This window comes from Lingula anatina, chromosome 3 (assembly GCF_051362555.1).
Source record: "Lingula anatina isolate TDL-2025a chromosome 3, LinAna3.0, whole genome shotgun sequence".
NCBI classification, from domain to species: domain Eukaryota; kingdom Metazoa; phylum Brachiopoda; class Lingulata; order Lingulida; family Lingulidae; genus Lingula; species Lingula anatina.
In genome coordinates this window covers 27,100,080-27,119,314 of record NC_141769.1, presented here as the reverse complement: position 1 = coordinate 27,119,314, position 19,235 = coordinate 27,100,080, and the positions used below count along the sequence as shown (strand labels likewise).

The 19,235-nt window shown below is 36.7% G+C and overlaps 1 protein-coding gene across 5 annotated transcripts in view; it reads left to right on the top strand.

The window, feature by feature from the left end:
- LOC106150900 (uncharacterized) overlaps positions 1-19,235 on the top strand; it is a 73,270-nt gene that overhangs the window by 6,790 nt on the left and 47,245 nt on the right. Inside the window, exons 1-2 of one of the 5 annotated variants that reach the window (XM_087010075.1) lie at positions 7,022-7,625; positions 15,764-15,878. In XM_087010075.1, coding sequence (XP_086866201.1) covers positions 7,579-7,625; positions 15,764-15,878 — 162 coding nt within the window. In that variant the 5' untranslated portion in view covers positions 7,022-7,578. Of the gene's footprint in view, positions 1-7,021; positions 7,626-15,763; positions 15,879-19,235 lie in introns of those variants that run through there. The other 4 variants (XM_087010073.1, XM_087010072.1, XM_087010077.1 and 1 more) reach the window with 4 other exon arrangements.

The window sequence follows — 19,235 nt, the reverse complement described above, 5'->3', positions numbered from 1 at the left end:
AACCCACTAAGTTGGTCCATCACGAACCTGGTGACCTTAATCTGGGAAAGAAGCAAACCCATGACAACCCTGTACAGGTCACACAGCCAAAAAATCCAGATGAACCTACTGTGCCATACCAGGATGCTTCTACTCCATCACCATTATCTGAAGAGCCAGATTTGAGTGCCCCAGATCCCAGTGGCCAGGATGCCCCTACTGTTACCAAACAGCGCACCAGTGGTGGTTTGCCACGTGCATTAGCCCGTTTGCTACCTCATAACAAGCCAGGAACCACAGAAATGCTTACTCCATCCAGACCAAGCCGTCATTCTAAAGAGACTGACATACAGGAAACTTGGAAACCAGCTTCAACCAGGGACTCTTCTTGAAGTCTCATAATACTTGACTTTTCTTTTTTAAATGACTTTAACTAGATATTTAATTTGATTTTCTTTTAGCATATAGCTTTTAAAAGTTGTTGTTGTTGCTTCAATTTCCTTATTCAATTGACTTTTGAAAAGAACTATGGAGGACCCATTTTCACAAACTTTAAAAGCTCCCCAGGGGAGGAGACAGAGGACTTTTAAAAAAAGAGGAATGAGGACTGACATATAAGTGACGTTTTATACATGCCCGTATAAAACTTCCCCCGGGGGAAGGAGATAGCTAGATATCTAATAGTGCTCTTTATATGTATCATTCCAGGTGTCCATCATCAACTAGATTAGTTCAATAAAGTTGAAGATATACATATTTATCTAATATCAGTGTCATTTCAGGAACAGTGCTTTAAGCTTAAAGGGATAATAACTCTTCGTTTTGGCCAAAAAATGAATTTTCCTGGAGTAAACAACAATTTTCCCATACTTACCAATGGTTAATGAATCCATTTTTACATTCAAATTTAGTCCCTGGTTTTTTTCTAAAAAGTTTGGTTTTTTGTTAAAATCTCTTAAGAGGTTATAGCAGAGTATAGCCATCAATGGAGGTCACGTGATCTGAAGACAAGCTCAGATATCAGAATAATAGCTATAATTGCCGTTTTCGTCGTAAAAGAGAATATATTATATTTCTATGAGTTATTTACAATGTTTTTATTGTGAAATATAGATTTCATACGAAGAGTTTATATCCCTTTAACAAACATACTCAGAACTAGTTATTTTGAACAGAATTTACATTGATAATTTGACAGAATCTGTGGTTTTATAGTCAATGTAAATGGTTCCAAGTTCTCCATGGAATGTGTTTTAATGGTTGATTTAAATGCTTGCTGTGTAAAGTAGCTGGGATTTCCTTGTTTGGGTGAGCTCTAGTTCTTCACGCATCCAAGGTTTACGTGTCTGTAATGCTGCATTACTCGACCAGCGATTAATAAAACATAATGTAGGGACAAAACTGTCACCAAGGTATAACTCATGTTGTTATTTGCTGAAGGTGGTTGCGTATTTTAATGAGTTAAGAAATGGCATAACATACGCACATCATTTCTGAAAATGTTCGCATTGATGTACCAGTGCCTAAGCAATTTGGTTTGTTATCATTGTATGACGTTGGTGACGTCATTTGAGGGAGATCTAGGTGATATTTAGTTTAGATAAGTGACATGGTAGTGTGACGCTTGACATTTACTATCTTATGAGTTATTCCTTAAATGAAATTGCATCCCCCCCCCCCCAACTACTTAAAATGGAAAATAGTGGCAGTTAATAATTTTTAAATTTTTGCTAAAGACTCATATTTGGTCAAGAATGTTCATGAGTTTGGTAGATAGAGCATATGTAATAATTATTTAGCAAAAGCTGAAAATATTTCATACCGTTAGCTTGTGTCAGACCTGGACATAATCCTGCATCAAGACTGACGTGAGCCTATGTCCAGGTTGGCCACACGCTAGTAGTATATAATTATTTTCAGCTTGTATTTAATAATCATCATATGTGACTGGTATTTGGTGTTTTTCATCCACTACCTCCCATTCCCACACTTATTGCTGATTTAGCATCTCTTGATCTTCAACATCATTTTTGTTGTTTTGTCCACATTCATGTGCATCTCATTTTGGATAGCATGTCTAGTTGAATGAAGCTCAGTAGCAATTTTAGCCATCACATGTATATATTTGAAAATACCTCTGGGACATCTTTAAAAACTCTGGATTACCTGTCCTTTATACAAAACAGACCATTGCATCATCTGAGCAGTCATGATCTTAAATAGTGTATGAGTTAAAAGAAATCAAAAGATGTAGTGCATCAACTAAATGTGAGGTTGAAGGTAAAAATATTTTCATGATATCATTTTTGTCATGTTTGTGGATGCTGTAATCAGTCATGCAATCATGATATTGGAAGTGATTGTAATACTGGATAGGTTAGTCATCCCATCGTATTTTACATAAGTAAAGATTTTAAAATCTATTAACTGGACTAACAGTTTAGTTTGCAATATTGGGTCTTCCACACAGAGACCTAATTCAGTCTTTAGAGAACACAGGTGGAGCTGTTCTCATTCTAGTAAACATAGTCATGCAATGTCATCATCTGGGCCAAATTGTAAGGGTCTACTGTCCAGTAATAGATTTTAAAAAAATCTTTATTTATGAGGAGTGTTTGTAATTTATGAGTTAATATCCTGTAGAATAATTACTTGGTGGTGTTCAGGCGATTAACAGCACTATAATCTGAGATAAAGAAAGAAAAAAAAATATGATGCATGAATAGCATGTTTTATTTTGTCTTTTAGTGTGACTTTTATCTTATTTGGTGGACCGTAGATTTGTAAATAATGAGGCATCTGCTGCAAATATGCTTACTCGGAGCTATAGCATATTTATACTAAGCAACATATTGTCACAAGGCCATTTACAATGTCATCATTTATACATTTACCTTTGAACTGTATTTGTTTTGGTAGCGAATTGATGTTATCTTTAAGTCAGAGATAGTCCATTGAAGCCTGATATAGCATATAGTTTTGATACACACGCTAAGCTGTCTTTTTTGATGTAAATATTGATAGATTAACTTAGTGTGAGACATTAAATGATATTATGAGAAGTGCATTTTGACAAGTAGTTGTTTTGCCTATAATGTAAACAGCCAGAAAGCTTTGAGCTCAAGCTGTTTTGAAAGGATCAAATTTAACTTGACAAGTTTGCCATGAGAACTTTTTTGAATCAAGATAATGCTTTAGTGTTAAATAAGGTGAATTTTTAACTTGATGACTTAAAGGGATAACAACTCTTCATATCAGATTTTAAGGGACCATTTCCAGACCCTGTTGTACTGTGGATAGATCTATCTGCAAGGGGATTCTTGCTGAATTGCAATCAATTTAAGTCGCTTAGATGACTTTCATGTCTACTGAAGCTGCAAGGGGGTAATTAATTATCGTTTAGCAGCTTCAGTAGGCGTGCCAGACATCTAAGCTGCTTAAGCTGAAAGCAATTTAGTGAGAATCCCCTGGAGATGGATCTATCCTGTTAGATCTATATAGGTATGAGAACCAAGTCTAAATTTCCACAATAAATGCATTGTAAGCAACAAATTGAAATATAATAAATTCCATTTTACCACCAAAACAGCGGTTATCATAATAATTCTAGATTCTGTGCTTGCCTTTGGACCATGTGGACTGTCATAAATGGCCACACTTAAAAAAAACAAAAAAAATGACTACTTTTGAATGTTGGAACGGATTCATTTACCATTGGAAGGTAGGGGAAAATTGATGTTTACCCCAGGAAAATACATTTTATGGCACTTTTCACGCCAAAATGAAGAGTTGTCATCCTTTTAAGTTACTCTTTAAGAACACAATGCTACTTTTATTACATTTTTGTGGTGACTTAACTGGTGTCTGTTTCAGTTAAATATAGAAGTAGGAAATTGTTAATTGAACTGCCAGCTTTACAGAGCTGGAGGCACTGGGTTTTTCTAGAAACCAGTTGCATTCTTATCTGCCAGGATTGTAAGGCATTTTACTATTTAATGTCTTTGGATTGGCATTGAAGTTAAATCCTATTTTTTCTGTTACTGGTGCACACTGACCTGGTTTTGAAGAAAATTCTGATTGACAACCAAAATTTTTTCCCATTGCATTGTGCTTGAAAAGTTAATTTTCACAAACTTGGAATACTTATGTTAGAAATGGACTTTTCTATAACCTGCTTAATTTTAGTGTCAATCAGTTCATTTGAATCAAAGATTCAGTTTCTGTTCCATGTCCAAAAAAAGAAAAGAAAAATGTATGTATTTTGGGCATATATTAACCTTGCTTTGTTTCATAATCCAAATGTTTCCAAATGCATCCCAGTACTAGCACATATGTAGCTGGTGGTATGTGTTCTGTAGGTAGCCCTTGCCTCTCTTTTCCTCGAGGGATTTCAGCATGAGAATAAATCCATCACGTATAAGATACTACTGCATTCTGTTTCTCTTAACAGCAATGAAATTTATTGTGCAAATGTAGGCGAGAAATGTTTTTTGTGACCTTTGGAAGAACATTGTTCTTTTACAGTTGTGTTATTAGTTTCCTGTGATTATTTGTTAACACCCTTGAGTTCTATTGAAGGGAAGTATCATGAGAAGATATTTTGACATATAGGTATGCTTAATGATATTGATAGCAGGTGATTTGGGCTATAGTAGATTTAATCAGACTGGAGAGTCCAATCCATTACTGTACTGCAAGCCGGGCTTTTCTGTAATACGATAATTACCTTATATTTTCAATGGGTGAAAATTGAGAATTTCAAGATACTGTATTTTTTTAGTCATAATTTCTTAACATAAGAACATTGGTATTGAGTGGTAGCAAAAATGATGTGAAGAAGGCTACTGTTTAGTTCCATTCTTTGCAGTAAAAGCACCTCAAATGCTAATTTTATGTATCTGAAAGTTTGATAATTTTTACCCATTGAAAAGAATGAGTAATTACCGTACTTGGTATGAAAGAGCAATGAAGACTGTCTTGTAAATTTGAAACCCTCGTAACTGAAAATCTATAGCTGCTTGTCACTTGCAGTGAATATTAACAGTAAAGGAACTATTCAGTGATCATTTGTATGTCTCTCGTGCATATGTTGCCCAAGTAAAACCTGCTGTTGTAGTAGGGCAAAGTGCCAAATGGAAGGTTTAATGTCTTGATAAAACTTTTTGGCCAATCAGTTAAGATTACATACCAACTGGATTATTTTGATGTACAAGATGATTTAAAATGCCCCTTGCAATGACTTGCATGTGAAATATTTGTAAAAGACAAATGACTTATTCGGATTATTATGGCCACTTGTAATATATACAAGTTGGTGCTGTATTTTACTGGGGTTCCCTCTGAAACAATATATTTCTTTCCCATGTAAGTCAACATGTCTAGTTTTCTCTGTTTACCAATATAACTGCATTTTGAAGTAAGGCATGACAAACCATGATGAAAATGTTTAATGCTAAGCTTCAGTACGTACAAAAGTCCTAGTCTGTTTCATTTTTGAAGAATGAGTAAAAATATAGTTACAAGTCTTTAGATATGGAAATGAGGAGGAGAGACTAGAGAGTTCTGAATCTCATTCATCAATAGAACTGATACAGATTGAGAGGTGAGCATGTTGTGAAGCTTAATTTGAAAAGTGTAATGCTTTATCTGTTTAACTACATCAATTTACACCCAAAAAAAGCAACATTAAGCAACCAGTATTTGAGGACTCGGATGTTGTTCAGCTTCAAAATCCCTGGCACTTGAACAAAATAACCTTCGACTGTAAGTTTCCAGGATGAATTTGTTCTTACTGTAAGTAAGCAAGGGAATGGAATTTTTTTTTAATTTTTAACAAAAATGAGTAGTTCAGAAATTGCTATGAAAAATGGAAAGGGCGCAATGTAGCCAATCTTAGTGGTATCCTTCCAACATATTTATCTTCCTGGGTAAAGATATAATTACTGTAACTATCAGGTTAAATCTGGAGTTGTGAGGCTCAACTATCAATACATCTCCTCTCATCTCTGCCACATCAGAAAACCTGCAGTATCCTGGTTGGAATTCACTTCAAAATCCAGGGGGCCTGGCTGTTTTTACAACAGATTTTTAGTCCGGAAATTGATGTTTAACTGTTAAAGAACCAAAGCTACTTCACTAAGATAAAGTAGTGGTCTGAAATATTAGCCATGTCTTTCTTGTTTTAAAGCAGGCTCAGGATTTCATGTAATTAGACTGCCACTGATCTATGTAGGGTTGGAATAGAAAAAAATTGGTCTTAAACAAATAGGACCATAATATTGTGTGTGTGCGTGTGTGTGTGTTTTAATGCACTTAGGGTCCGCTTCAGGGTGAATAGATGGGGGAGGAGGGGAGGAGTGCTTTGACAGATTTATTTGGTGCAACAAGATAATAAGGTGCCCTTTGCTGATTTTTTTTTTCATTCTTTCATTTTTAAAAAGGGTTGTTATTTATCACTTACATCAGACCTTCAAAGAGAAAGAAGCACTTGCTCAACTTAAGCTATCAGATTTTAAAATATTTCTCTGTTTTTAAATGATAGTAAATGCTTTTAGAATACTTATGAATGTTATCTGATACTAATATTAATAATAAATATTAATCCAGTGAAAGATGCAAAACATTTTGAGGCAATATGAGGAACTTAAACGGTGGATATTTCTTCAGGGAAGCCTTCTCAGACTAAACTGTGATACCAACATTTACATATAGAATGTGAAATAGATTTTGACTTCACTTAAACATTATAACTTTAATGCAGGAAGATTCATGACTCTTTTAATTTACATCTAGCAATTTGGTCTTTGACAGTGGTTTCTGTATAAAGGTTATCAGTTTCATCTGTAGTTGTGGAGTATTTTTTTTTCTCAGACAGTCACTCGTACGATTCTCTCTACAGAACCATCTGACTCAGGAGTCATGAAATTTATGAAACCAACAAAGTTCACCAGGTTTCATGCGTTGAAGCGCATTAAATTGATTTTATCGTTTGGTTAAAGTTACGAAGCTGTGGAATAATTTCTGGTTGGGTGAATTGAGTGAGAATACTCACTAGATAACTTTACAGTGGGAAAAACATATATATTATATGTATATATATACCAGGAACTACTTTTGATAGATGGTGGAATTTAAAATTCAAGGTTGAATATGGACGTTCACAGTAGAGTCAGTGTTTTTTAAGTGTTGATGCTAGAACTGTAGTAGTATTGACAAGGAAAGGGGGGAAACATCAGGAGATAATTTATGATAATTTATTCAGGTCATGGCAGTAGAACTGTGACATATCAGTAGTGACCTGGTATGTGAAGACCAGTGCTCTGCATAACCATATGGAACTACTGTGTATCTGTAGCATAGTGGGGAACTCGAGACTATTTCCCATTACGTAGAGGCATGTTAATATTTCAAGGAGAAGACGGCATTCAAGAATGCTCGCCAGCTTCTAGAATGGAGGGGCGGTCGGCTTAGTCAGGGATTCGTGGGCTGGAAGTGGCGGTGTTGGTAGTAGTGCCAGTTTTCTATTGGACTAATATCTCCGACCTAACAGTGAGAGTATCATGTTAGAAGGGATACTGCTACACAGCCATATATACAGAGATGACCATGTCCTTTTCCTGCCTGCTTGAGATGTCGACCACAAGAATGTGAGTAACTTAGGCGAATGTGCCTGTATGTTGGTTTCCATTGGGGAGACCCAAGATGGAAAGGTTGTAGCTGTCTGGGTCTATGTGCACAGGTATGGAGATCTTTAATCAAGTCTGAAAGAATGGAGGAAAGTTCATTGGCAGTGCCTCTACGAGATAAGTAGATTGTCTATGAGTATGAGTGCGTGTTGTTCTGAAGGAGAGAGGGAGGGCTGTATTCTAGATGGCAGGTGGTGCCCTCCTTATGTCTGCTCGTGATGAATGAATATAAATAACGCCAGACAGTTAACAATACCTGGATTAGTTTAGCTTGTTGCTCTTGGCCTGTGGCATTTATTGATAGGCAAGAAGGATATATTTTTATTAACATCAGTGTTTAACATGTTAGCAGGAGATGTAGAAATGTCGGTTTCGTTTTGCTAAAGATCACATGCAAGCTTTGTTAAACATAAATTTGAAAAAGAGAGACAGAAAAATTGAAAAAGGAATAAGAGGACGACAGCACAATTGCAAGATGGCAAAAAAAAAAAGAAAAAAAAATTAGCCATTTAACCAGTTGATACCCTAGGTTCTAGATTCCAGTTTTGCTAGCTCTATCTTGATAACAGATTTCATGTATAACCCATATCAGCAAAACTTAACAGTGACTCTGACACTCAGGGCGCCAGTTGTAAAATGTGAGGTTGTCTTCTCACTCCGGACAGTAGTGCAGCCTTGATCCAATTTTACCATTATCAGGGTAGCACAGTTGACTACTTTATCTCATGCAGTGTGTAATTTGATAGTATGAATCTCATTACTGCAAAGCATTGCCAAGAGTGAAGAACAAAAAAGTTACTTCATCATTAAGTGCAAAAGAATAATTATAATTTCTTAATGTACTTTATATGCTGTGTGTGTGTGTGTGTGTGTGTGTGTGTGTGTGTGTGTGTGTGTGTGTGTGTGTGTGTGTTGAGGGGGGGGGGGCAGGGCATTAGTATTAGCCATATAGTGCATTCACAGTAAAACTATCATACTAGCAAATTGATACCTACACTGTAACAGTATTTAGATTTTTAGGACAATATAATAACCAGTATCTAATCTTGGTCACTGTTGCTATTTATAAATAGCAGGTTATGTACTAGTATATCAGTACACTAAATGTGATCTGTGAAGATACACAGGTCTATTTTTGGTGAGCACAGCATTTAAGTCTTTGAGAAATGGCTTTCATTTTACTTCTTTTTTATGCAGATTAAGAAATGGGTTAATCTTAGGGCTCATTCTCATCGAAACTATCAGTCTATGATCCGTGGAGACTCTTGCTGAATGAAATCAGTTTCGCAGATTACACGCCTCTTGGCATTAAGTAGAATACAGAAAAACTGGTGGTTATTCGAGTCTGTTGAAAACAAGAGGAAGTGTGTTGTTGAAATCTGTTAAACTGATTGTATTCAGCAGGAGTCCCTGCAGAGGTGGGTCAACCCATGCAGTCAGCCAATGGTGTCAATGGGAATAGGGTCTAAGAAACAGGTAAATTTTAGGAGATAAAGTCACATACCCAATCTCCGTGTAATCACCACTGAGAAGCATTTAAGTATTGTGTAGTTGGCTCTTTCATATTATATGCTGATGGTGATACTTAAAAAAATTCCCTTGAGGTTAACCAATATACAGGTATACTTTTATTGATTTGATATAATAAATCAAATCAAGAAAGGGTTTGTCAACACACTCCAGATATTGTTTAATTTTGTGGCTGCTGAGACAAAGACACCATTCCCAGAGATTAGATGGATCCAACTTGATCCACCTAACCCCCTAGGGGTTCACCCTAAATAGCTGTGAGCCAAGCAGGCACGAAAGTTAATTACCTCCTTACAGCTTGTAGTAGGCGGGACGGACATTTTAGTCAGATTATCTGACAGTAATCTAGTGAGACTCCCCACGGGGATAGATCGATCTAAAATCTATGGGAACGGCCCAAAGATTTATGAATGCTACTTCTAACAAGCTAGTGCACCAACCATTTATTTTCTCAAGGAAACAATCAAATCAAGGATTTTTTGCTCTATTTCATGGTTAATTGGATTATTGAGACTTTGGAATCACTTCCTATCATGGGTGTAAATCCATCCTTTTATTAAACTCAGTATTGCACTATGTTAGTGTTTTTAAATGAAATCATGGACTCCTGGAGTCGAATTACAGGATTACATGGTTTTCTCTGATCAAGGTTTTGTTCACTCTTCTATTATGTAAACCTGGCATTCTGATAATTAACCCTTAAAGATAGAGGGCTCATGTACCAATATATAAACTTCTCTAGAGTTAACCCCCCCCCCCCCCCCCCCCCCCACACACACACACACACACACACACACACTCCCTCCCCAAAAAGTGTGCTTGGAAAGCTTTGGTCATTGCACTCCAGACATATAGATCTATGTTGTGGGTGCTAGGGAAAAGATTTATGATAGCTGCTTCCAACAGGCAAGCATGAACCAGCTATTTTTATGTATGCAAAATTTGCAAAATGGCTAAATAGAAATTTACATCTTGTTGAATCCAATCCTGCTGTGAGAGATGGAGGTTCCATGTCTGTCTGTAAGATATTATGGCTGACATTTAGATTACATGAGGTTAGTTATTAAAGAGGTTCTTTACCCCTGTGTGCGCTTTATTTTTGCTGCCTTGGTAACATGAAGCCTGAGCCGGCGCATTATGCAATGGTGCATTTCCAGTCCCGTCATGATGACTTAACTTTGTGGTATCTCTCTGTTATCTCAGCAGAACATTTGTGATGATTATTTCTAACCATAGGGGTCAGTGCAATGGCACTAGACTTACCGCTTGGTAGTGGGTGGTACTATAGAGGGATAAGATTGGCTTCAGTGGTTAGTAACCGTAATCGCACAGTCTGTTGAGATGGTACACTAAGTTATGCTTTCACAACTTGACTGAAAAAATTATTACAATTTGGACTGTACATGGCACTTGTCCCAGTATATAAATATTAACATTTACTAGGAAGTAATTTTAGAGATATTATTCCACAGGAAATGAATCATAGATTGTTGACCATTATTCTTCTTCCTTGAGATGCATTGTATACTAAACAGTGTTTTCTATTGGTCGTAGTAAACAGTCTATAACCTTGATTTCAACCCTGGATAAGGTAGGTTTCACTGGTTGCCCTCAAGTACAATTCATTTATAAATTCAAATACTAAATCATCCTGTCGAAACCCAGCATGATTGCACTTGCTCTGAGGGCAGTGAACATTGACCTTGAAGATGAAACATAATTTATACACATTGTCCTGTGTCTGCTAATCTTTGTTTGATTGGATTAGGGTGGCCAGGCTGATATTCCAGTGCTGTAAGCAATGTTGTGGAAAGACAAATAAAATTTAAGCACCATATAATAGAGAAATGCTTACGTGTTAAGAAAAATGCCATCCAAAGACCAAACATTGGTCCTAGCAAGCACTTCTAAGAATTGAAGTTGACAAAGTTTATTCTCGCCAAGAGCCCAAGGCACTTTTCACATTGTGTGGTATACTTACATGTATTGCAATATTTTAACATGTAATTACTACACTTCAAGGGTTTTATTGTGTTCTCTTTCTCAGATTCACTTCCAACTGTTTGGATCAATTAGAATAAATACAGATAAATGGCCATGTTGGTGGAGTGGGTGGTGGTATGTGTGTAGATGACTCTCTTACCAAAATCGGGCAGCAAAAATTGACTTCTCAATTATATGACTTATTCAATACTGTCGTGATAAATATTATATTATCTATTAGCCTGATGGTTGCTGTTTGTAAAGGAAGCAACAATGCACATTGCATTTTTACAGATTGAAAAACACTGTTTCCAGATGCTGGGATATTTTTTTTATAATTTTGATTTGGGGTTAGGACAAGTAAAATTTCAGGCCTGAAAATAGGTTATGTCAAGCCCTGATAACTATTGTAATTTTCTGGGTGGAGAAGCCACCAAAATACACCTATTACTTTCTAAATTTCAAGATTTTCTGAGGACTCCCTCAACTTAAGTTATTGTAACAGACGCTATTTAAAATGATTTGATTTAAAAAAAATTCCTCCCCCCCCCCCCAAGTGCCCCCCAAAAAGATCATGTCAAGCCCTGGTGTAGAATCTGTGTCAAGGTTGAGGGGATGTAACATCTGCTGGTTAAGACCCTGGTTTACCAATTACTAGACCTCGATCCTTGTTCTGTCTAACACATTATCCCATCAGTAATTAATAGAATACCAGACAGTGCTGTAATGAAATTTGCTTTGGAACAAACAAGCATCTATGGGAGACTATATATAAAGTTATTTGAGTGCCATTTTATCATATGTTAAGATCAACTGGCAAGTTAACTGTGATCCAGTAAACCCTGATTTGGCTTGCATCCACACTTCTTAAGGCAACCATTGACTTTTATCTTATGTCATCATTATTATTTTATTTTTGTTATTATATTTATTTCATGTAGAAGACTTGTATAGAAACCTGTATATTCCATGTATTGCCTCAGTGACTTAGGTAATCGTCAATTATTTCGGATCACTTGGAACGCATTCAGAACATTCAGACTTACAGATTCGTGGATCAAAAATGGGGACCCACTAAAAGCTTGTTGTTTAATTCCCGATTAGAGACTGAATAGATTTCCCACAGGTATTATGCAACAAGAATCGAAGTGGGTCGGCCATACTTGATTTGTGGATCCGTTAGTCCACTGTTCTGAATATGCCCTCTGTGATTTAGGTTATACTCGTTGTTTTGGATCACTTGCTCACTTGCAGACATGTGGTAGTTATGAAAGGCCAGTTCAATTCAGGGCAAGCACCAGGAGAATGAAGTGGCAATTTTTTCCTGACTGTTTAACATGCAGACATGTTAACTTTGATATTATTTTGTTGTTATTGATAGAAAAATTGGTATTTCTTTTGGTAGAGTATTATGTCTTTGTAATGATGTAATCCATTTTTTTGTTTTGCAATTTACATGTGTGGTATTGGTTATCTTTTTACTGGAGAATTAAATGTAGCAAGATGTTAGTACGAAACAAGCATTTTATAATTGCACACAGCCTTATCCATTAACTCTTTGTTTTAGCATAAGGTGATTGCACTTATAATATTGATAATCGTGTTTATATATTATACATTTATACATATGGAAAGATTTTGTGGTCTGATGTTTATGGGTTAGCTTGTCTTATAAATTTTAAAGATTGTCTGCTGAGTACTTATGTGGTATGCAGTAAATCACCATGTACGTATCTGTAGTGAAACAAAACAAGCCATGTGATTTTCTGCCCCTGGATTGCCTAATGGAAATTGTATAGGCCAGCAATTGGTTTGGGATTATGCTGCAGATGCCGTTTTATAGCTGGATATCATGTTCATCCCAATCTGCTTCTGTTGAAAAGAATAGCCCACTGACAAGGTATGATAATGGACGTTTAAAAGGGCAATTCATTTGTAAGGTCTGCACATGCTTAGACTGGTGACATCCAAGATGACTGGTGACATCTAGGGATTAAGTACTTTGCTGACGACAGTGTTTATGCATCTCTTCATGTTTGGTGTATAATATTTCCATAGCTCCAAGATATTGGTCACAAGCAAAGAAGAGAAGTCCGTCTCTTGTTCTCTTTGATGTTTTTTAGTAAAATGGTGAAACTGGAGTCAGTCTTAAGATTTTTTTTTCCTTTTTTTTTTTTGGTAAAAAGATTTCTTTAGAAAAAATTACAACTCATTGATGAATAAATCATGGAAAGTAGGGATTGAAGACTGCACAATATTTGATCTATTTCCTGTTCAGAAAAGACCTTGGCTCTTTTGCTGCCTAGCTTTTTGCAGCCCTTGCTTTGAGTGCATCCGCTCACACCAAGCAATTGACGTGATAATCTTGATCTAATGAAATTCTTGAGAAAAAAAAAGCATGAATATCGTTATTCCCAAGTGAAGGGCTTGCAATCTGTGTGACATTGATGTAGTAATAGTAATATGAACTAGTCACCAGCCCAGCAGTAGGTCACCTGGGTGAATAGAGTGCAGCTTGGCTTAGGTGGGCAAATTTCAACTGTTTTATTGAGTTTGAGAGAAGTGCCTCATTAAAAGAGATATTTCCCCAACGACAGACAGCAATTGGTTTTTCATTGGGGTGTTAATTATCCATTAGCAGAAGTAATTTACAGCGTTTCCTTCCAATCTTCACTGGTGCAGGTAACTGCTGCAGTAGGTTGCCTTGTATTTAATGTATGATCGAAGAGAAAAGGAAAAAAAATCTGAGCAGGAAACCCGCAGGGCCACGGAAAGGGGAAGCACACGCTGGTCCAATGTTTTTCTATTGATTAATCATTATTTACATAGTGGAAGTTCAGGTTGAACTGGATCTGAGGCATGTTATTGGTGTTTCAGTAGTAAAATTTTCTCCAAAGGACAGGTTTATGTTCAGGAAAATAAAGGGACAATTTGTCTTCTGTTTGAGCTGTCTTTATTTGTGTCATTTAGTGATATATCTTCTATGCTACATAGTTATTCTATGTTTTAAAATGTTATGACACAATGAGGCTATTATACGACTGATAGCATTCCAGATGTGCAGGTTTATAAAAGGTCATTAGATAGATAGTTCCAGTGACAAACTCTAACCTGTAGATTGTGCACAATAAGTTATTATAAGCAAACTGTTTGCTGGAATTGCTCAAACTTGTAATTCATTTTGTGTTGATGTGCCATCGACCTGACTTCAACCAGTCTGTCTGCATGCAAGGCCCATTAATCTTACACCACTGCTGATGTACCCTCCTACAGATTGCTGCTGTTATTTGATTGTTTCATATTGGAACGTGGGATCAAATATATTAACCATACTGGTAATGTAAGAGTCTTTCCATAGGCTTGACCTTATGGCAGGATTTTTGCACTGAGTTGAAATAGCAACAAAGAAACACAAATAGACAAACAGTGGCCGTTGCCCTTTCCAGTAACATGGCCATCTCCAGATGATGCTGAATTTAGATTCTGGTCTTTATTTTGTCGGTGGTGAGCCTATAAGCTTCTTTTTAATAAATGCACCTTAGTTAGGTTCACTAAAGTCTTTTCTAAGACCAGCTTTGGGGTAACTAAAACCTTCAGGTGTTCAGAGAGATGAAATAACAACATAGAAAATTGAAATAAAAGTGGAGAAAAGTGGCAATTTCCATTACTATGACCATTACTGACGCAAGTTTTGCTTTATTTAGAAACACAGGCATTGGGTTCAGTTAATAGTTGTCGCCTCGATTCAACATTGACCTGGGAATTCCTTCTTTCTTTTGTCCATCAAGTTATGATTGATCACTGTTGAATCAGTAGCATTCAATTTAATTGGAGTCTTGAAGAGGAGTCAACAGGGATAACATACCAGTCTAAAGAACTGTTCAGAATGAGTAATGTCCACCTAGCTAAGGTGCACAAACTCCACAGAGACAAGAGGAGGTGAATTAGGCTATTAATCTGATTGTATTCAGCAAGAGTCCCTGTGGAGTCGTTGAGCTTTAGTTAGGTTGACATAACTCATTCTGACTGGGCCGCTTGGTGCTTTGTAGACCTGGGCCCCGTAACTCTAAAGCATCGCACATTGCGACCGAGCGCAAGCATCTCGCTTCCATAACTCGCCCATACTCGCCCCTTATAATAGCCTCGAAATAAAAGGTGATATCGCTTTTCGCAATTTGCGATGCTTTTGAGTTACGGAGCCCTGATGCCGTCTTCTCTTCTTGTTTCATGCATATACAGTGCCTGATTTGTTTTACAAGTTATGAGGTACAGAAATTGGAACCTGATTATATGTTTTGCTTCTTTAATCACTCCTATGCCTGACACTTTTCCAGATTGTCATTGGCTTTCTATTTTATAATTTCAGGTACTTACAAAAATTGTGGAACTCAGAAATCTGGATTTGTTTACATTGACCTGATGATTTTATTCTTTGTCTATTCTTTACAACTGAATGGCCATTATTGGCAATGGTTCCATACATTGTTCAGTGAAAGATAAAACAAAGACTTGCATAGCAACTACATGGAAACTTGACATTGTGTAGCTGTGGGCCTGATATTTTTTTCATTGTTTTCTACTTTCAGTAGTAATGATCGTGAAGCACAGAGGGAACAAGCCAGACTGGCCAGGCTTGAGGCATGCCACCAGCAGAAGAAGGAGGGACAGATCCAACAGCCTCTCTTTGGCATTCCGGTCAAGGTCAGCATATTACAAATTTTATCACTACTCTTTGAGTTAGTCTTAATTTTTAGACCAAATTATTCAGTGGATTTTTGGCCCAATTTTAATCAGTATAATTATATGACTTTAAGGCCATTTCAATGAAACGTTGCACCTGTTTTATAAAAGGAAGAAGATGGTGTTTATGATACTAATTTCCTGTCTAAAAGTTTGACATGTTTTTCAGTCTGAACCTCTGTTGTGAAATGGACTTCAGTTTATCAAACACTAATATCAGCATTGTTTTCTAATGTATATAATAGAATATGTTTTCATGTATTAACTGTTTCAAGAGATCTCAGTGTTAGCCCCCCCCCCCCCCCCCCCCACACACACACACACACACACACACACACACACACGTGTAAATTACTTGAGGTCCAGACTTGCAGGCTCTTGTCAGTTGCCATAAAATAATTGAAATGATATCAAGCTGTCAGGTGTACTCTTACTCATGTATTACTATGTACAGGTTAATGAGAATGAACAAACCATATTCATTGATAGGTACATTTATAACCTAGTATTGCATTAAAAAATTTTTTTGGCACATTTGGGATAAAGCAGTTTTACTGTTAGCTTTTTTTTTTCAATTGCACCAAAGAATATTTGCTTGAAATATTCAATAAGGTGACAGAAAATACATGCCAAAAATTTGTTGTAATATATCTGTGTATGGGAAAAAAGCAAACTAAAATATAAAGGAAGTCTTGCATAAAGTATCCATGTCAGTGTTTCATCCGTGTTTTGGGTGGGCTAATTTCGACTTCGTTGAACAAATATAGCTGTGAAGTACATCACATTCCGCAGACCAGATTAGCTTCCATATTATTGGCGCCATCTATTCTGTGTGAAGACAAATGAAGGTCAGACCCTGTTGGAACATTTATAAGGCTAGCAAGCAAGATATGATCAAGCTGGTTTTGAAATTTAGTTATGTTACATGGAACAGTGTGAAAAAAGTAATAAAATAAAAACGATGTCTATAATTCCAATGTGACTAATATAACAAAGTGCTTCAAGGATGTCACTCTGACTTAGATTGCACTCGAGGTAGCATGCTCACCTGTGTGAACACGACAGGTGTAGCTGTGAATTTCATAACCACTGCTGCATTGAAAAAAAAAAGTGAATGGGAAATCAAAGTGATAAATATCTTATTGCTATTTTGCTTTCGCTGCTCTATTATGTATGATCAAGCTGTTAGATTCATGTTTATTGAGACTCTTACGAACAAGGTCTATATAAAAATATGGCATGGCATTTGTCATCGTTATGAATTAACTGGATTCATTGATATTTAATGAAGGAAACATTCATGTATGCATGTAACGCTGAAGAGTGCAAGGTCAATTAACGAGTGAGTGTGACAAACTTACCAGAGGAGATGTAAATGGTAAAAATATTTCTATTGAGAAGTATGTTTTGGACCTTGGTGTATATCCAGAGAAGAAGTAAGACATGTAGAAAAGGGGGGGGGGGGGTGATGCAAATATATCTCCCGAATAGAGGCTGTCCATTTGGATAGCCTCATTCCCTGGTGAAGATGCTCAAGAGAGATATCAAAATATTGGAGGTAAACAAGTTCTATCTTGGCTGTTGATTGGAGAAAAATCACTGTACTCTTGGCCTGTATCCAATTTTAAGATCACTAAAGGTAAAAGACAAGGAGTACCTAGTGAACCACCTTTGTATTGTGTCTGTGGTCATCTTTTAGTCATAATATCACTTCCAGGCAAACTTTTGCGTTGTGTAAGTTGAAATAAATGCCTGGAGCTGTGGATATGAAGTCAGGTGGACATGACAGATATTTCCTCCCCTTTTCAGTTCTCAGTTGTTTTTATTTACAGATGAAAAAAATAGATTCTAAGAAATGCCCTTGTTTACAATATTTGGGGTAGGGACTAGTGATTTAAGGATTTATCTCTATGTGAGTGTTAGCCCAGTGTTCTTCATATTATAGGGACTGATAAAATTACAAGTACGGAAAGTTACTTGGATATACAAGTCACGAAAAAAGATATTTCAGGAAAATAATTAATAGAATGAAATGGCCAGTTTTTTTCCTCCTGTCTCAACCCCAACAAGCCCTGGAAACCATAGACTGGGTTCCCATCCTTAGATCAATCTAACAGGGTCAGTCCATCTCCATGGGGTTTCTTACTAAATTGCTTTCAGCTTAAGTGGCTTTGATGTCTGGGATGCCTACTAAAGCTTCTAAACAATAGTTATTTACCCCTTATCAGCTTCAGTAGGCATGACAGACATCTAAGGTACTTAAGTTAATTGCAATTTAGGGAGAATCCCCTTGGAGATAGTTCAATCCAAAGTTAGTACGATAGTCTCTGGGAATGGTCTCATACTGTAATGCCACTTTGGATTTATTGGCCCATTTAATGTTGGTCTACTTCATTGAGGATTTGAGTCATATTGCACATCTGCCACTGTCTCATAAGGTGGTCTGTAGGGAGTAGGTATAGAATAGGTATGGTTCCAGTTTGTTCACCCTTGGGGTTACAGGCAGTTTCAGTTTTTTTTTTCCAAAAATTTCCAGAAAAGTTGACATAGGGTCACGTGTAGTTATAGTGTTTATATCCTATAGATCACATGCAGTTCATCCAGGTTCGTCACCCTGGAGGTCACAAGTAAGAGGAGTTTTGTTCAGTTTACATGCAGTTCCAGCTTGTTCATCCATTGAATTTACATGAAGTATTCTAGTATCTAATGTCATTTAACATAGTTTTGGTATTTGATAGTGACACCTTATAGCTCACTGATAGCTCACTGGAAATTTAGATGTATATACTAAGTCTGTGTACTTAAAACCTCACATAAGCTTCTTGTTATAGAATATTCCTGTGTATGCCAGTTATCCTATGTTACTCGGTCGAAGCACTTTCTATTTCAGGTTCTATGTGATCTAATTTTGTACTCATGATCTCTTGGGGTCATTGAACCATGGCTTGTTAAAAACCATCATCAAGACAGTTCATCTGACAGGCTATTAAAAGGAGTGGAAGACTGCAAGAAAAGCACTTGCCTTTGACTTCCAGATTAGTTTAGTGTGATAAACAGGCATATCAATGTTCACTTCCTTATTGAAAGTGTATGATTTGAAGCAGTAACAGCTACTGAGCTACACCTGTTGTTGGGGCAGGCTGCACATTCTCTTGGTGTTCTCCAGATAATCACTTGTACGTGCATGGGCCTAAAGGTATAAATAACAAGAAGCCCTAGTTTCCACTGCCACCTTGGAGAACTCGGCCACTAATGTGATACTACCTGTATACTAGGAAGTCACACCAGAAGTGATCTCAGTGAGCAATGGGACAAATA